Source organism: Sinocyclocheilus grahami, unplaced genomic scaffold (assembly GCF_001515645.1).
Source record: "Sinocyclocheilus grahami isolate Dianchi unplaced genomic scaffold, SAMN03320097.WGS_v1.1 scaffold714.1, whole genome shotgun sequence".
NCBI lineage: Eukaryota > Metazoa > Chordata > Actinopteri > Cypriniformes > Cyprinidae > Sinocyclocheilus > Sinocyclocheilus grahami.
Genome location: NW_015505893.1, coordinates 104,718 through 107,199, shown reverse-complemented (window position 1 = coordinate 107,199; position 2,482 = coordinate 104,718). Strand labels below are relative to the sequence as shown.

General features: G+C 36.9%; 1 protein-coding gene across 1 annotated transcript; it reads right to left on the bottom strand.

Moving 5' to 3' along the window:
- Window positions 1-490: 490 nt before the first annotated feature.
- Window positions 491-1,846, bottom strand: LOC107560193 (contactin-3-like). Its single transcript, XM_016244305.1, has 4 exons — window positions 1,725-1,846; window positions 1,043-1,372; window positions 617-940; window positions 491-495 (listed from the first exon to the last, which is right to left on the bottom strand). The coding sequence occupies exons 1-4, from the start codon at window positions 1,783-1,785 to the stop codon at window positions 491-493; spliced, it is 720 nt and encodes a 239-aa protein (XP_016099791.1). The 5' UTR covers window positions 1,786-1,846.
- Window positions 1,847-2,482: the final 636 nt, after the last annotated feature.

The window sequence follows — 2,482 nt, the reverse complement described above, 5'->3', positions numbered from 1 at the left end:
AAGGACTCCTTTGACCTAGCCTTCTTAGATGTATCAATGGTGCATTTAGGACTGCATGGACTCTGAGGAAAATATAAAGGACTAATTTCTCTGCATTGCATCTCCTTACTTTGGGTCATCAAAACGGGATATTAATTACAAGGATAAGAACTATTTACATCTGTCTTTTCTACAAGGTTTCTTCTTTCGTTTTTGGACTGGGACATATAAGTATAACCATCTTCATTACATGAACATTTTGTACGATTGGTTTATGGTATGTTATTTTTGCTTTGGGGTTTATTATTGTGAATTTCATTGTTGTTGTTTTTCTTTTTCATAATATATCTCTGCTAAGAAAATCAGTTGTCTGTTCTATGGTTCAACCTCAACCAGTTTAAGTATTGTGAGAAGTTAGTAGGTAGATCCCTCCCAAAGGAAAAATATTTTCAGATTTATAACTATTACTCATAGAAGTACGAGTTTGTTATACAATGTTAGTTCAGATTAATCATACTGTAGAATATGACAACCATGTTTTATTTAGTTAACACTATATAATATAGCAATATAGCACTATATAATCTATCATTATTTTCACACATCCCATAACTGACAGATGAGCTTGTTTTCTCACCTGAACTCTTGACAGTGTGTGTGACTGAGCTCTTGACTTGATCTCTCTGAGTAACATTGCATCTCCACTCTCTGTTGTGATCTTCATTCAGGAGTGTTGTATTCAGAGTGATGAGACAGTGTCCTGATGAGGATAATATCTGATATCTGGAGTCTGATCTCGTCAGTTTAACACCAGCCTGATTCACCCAGAACAGCTCAATTCCCTCAGAACGGATCCAATCATCACAAGAGACTCGAGGATCTGAATACAACTGACAGGAGAGAGTCACAGAGCGGCCTGCACTGATCTCAGTCTGTGAGGATGAGGAGGAGGAAGAAGAGACTGAAACACAAAATAACACACAAATCACAGACTCTTCAATCATCATGGGAGATTAAATGAAGAATTTGCCCTTTTCAATTGACCACATAATCATAAAATTACCATGAAGAACATGCAGATAAACACGAGCATCAGGTCCTTGTTTTTGGTCTCTATTCATACCAGTCCATTGTTGGCAGGTGTAAGATCCATAATCTTCTTTTGAGATGTTCTTGATGTTCAGAGAGCAGTCAGACCCCAGACTCAGTCTCTCATGTCTCTCTGTGTCTTTCTTCTTTATCCCTAAACAAATCAGTTCAACTGCTGCTGAATGTCTGAATCTGTTATAGATCCATGTAGTTGATGTGCAGTCATGAAGAGCATTATTACAGAGCAGACGGACATCTTCACCAGAACTGATGAACACATGAGTCACATTCACTCCACTGATACCTGAAACACAAGAACATTTGACGGATCATTATGTTATTAATTATATTAATGTCAGTATAAAAAGCAGAAGATTCAAATCATAGTCTTTTCCCCTCAATTAATGCAAACAGCACACTCTCCAGAATAAACTATTGTTCTTCATCAGAGAGCTGTTCGAATCACAAACACACTCTCAATATGAAGATAATTCAGCATCAGATGTTTGAGTGTGAAACTGTCTAGTTTTAGTGCGTTCAGGAATAATCCAGTATGTTCTGTGTGAAACACAAGAAGAAACTGATGGTGTTCAAATGAACTCTTTCTCAGACTAATTCCACTGAATGTCTTGTAGAGAAAACACAGATTTCTTTACCTGTGAGAAGTGAAGAGAGAACGATCAGTCCCAGCAGACACAGATGACACTCATCAGACATTTTCTCTTTCTCTCAGTCTTCCTCTTCATTATATGCTCTCAACTCTTTCTTTAAATACTATCAGCTCCTCCTGTGTTTCTTCACTTCCTCTGATCTGAAGGACTGAGTGTTTAAATGCTCCCAATCTATCTTTACTTTACTGTTAGTTTAGCAGTTTCCTGCATGCCATTCAATTCTAGAAATAAAATCATTATTATATTATTATATATTATATATATTATTATTTTCCACTATCCATGACTCTAAAACTGTTTTTAAAGTATTTTGAAATTATTAACATCAATTCCTGCTTGCTAAAACAAAGAGTCTTTGCACACACTACACACGCGTCTGTAAAGTGCTTCTGCTCATGGATTATAACGTGCTGCTTTTTTTTCTCCAGCGCTGAGAAAACACATCAGATCCAGAGTCCTTTATTAACACCACAATCTCCAGCACCAGTAAGTGGGGACATCCCATAGGCGTAATGGTTTTTATACTGTACAGACAGTATATTCTATTGTCCTACACCAATCCTACCCCTAAACCTACCCCTCACAGGAGACTTTGTGCTATTTCAGATTTTCAATACACTCCATTCTGTGTGATTTATAAGTGTTTTGAAAAGTGGGGACATGGGGTAATGTCCTGAAAAGTCACCTTCTCCTTGTAATACCTGTCATACCTTTGTCATTATACACATTTATGTCCTCATTTG

Excerpts from the sequence above, each read along its gene's own strand:
- LOC107560193 (XM_016244305.1), bottom strand. The coding sequence starts at position 1,785 with ATGTCTGATGAGTGTCATCTGTGTCTGCTGGGACTGATCGTTCTCTCT. Across the intron at positions 1,373-1,724 it reads TCTCTCTTCACTTCTCACAG|GTATCAGTGGAGTGAATGTG; the intron begins GTAAAGAAATCT and ends CTTGTGTTTCAG. Across the intron at positions 941-1,042 it reads TTATCTGCATGTTCTTCATG|TCTCTTCTTCCTCCTCCTCA; the intron begins GTAATTTTATGA and ends TTTGTGTTTCAG.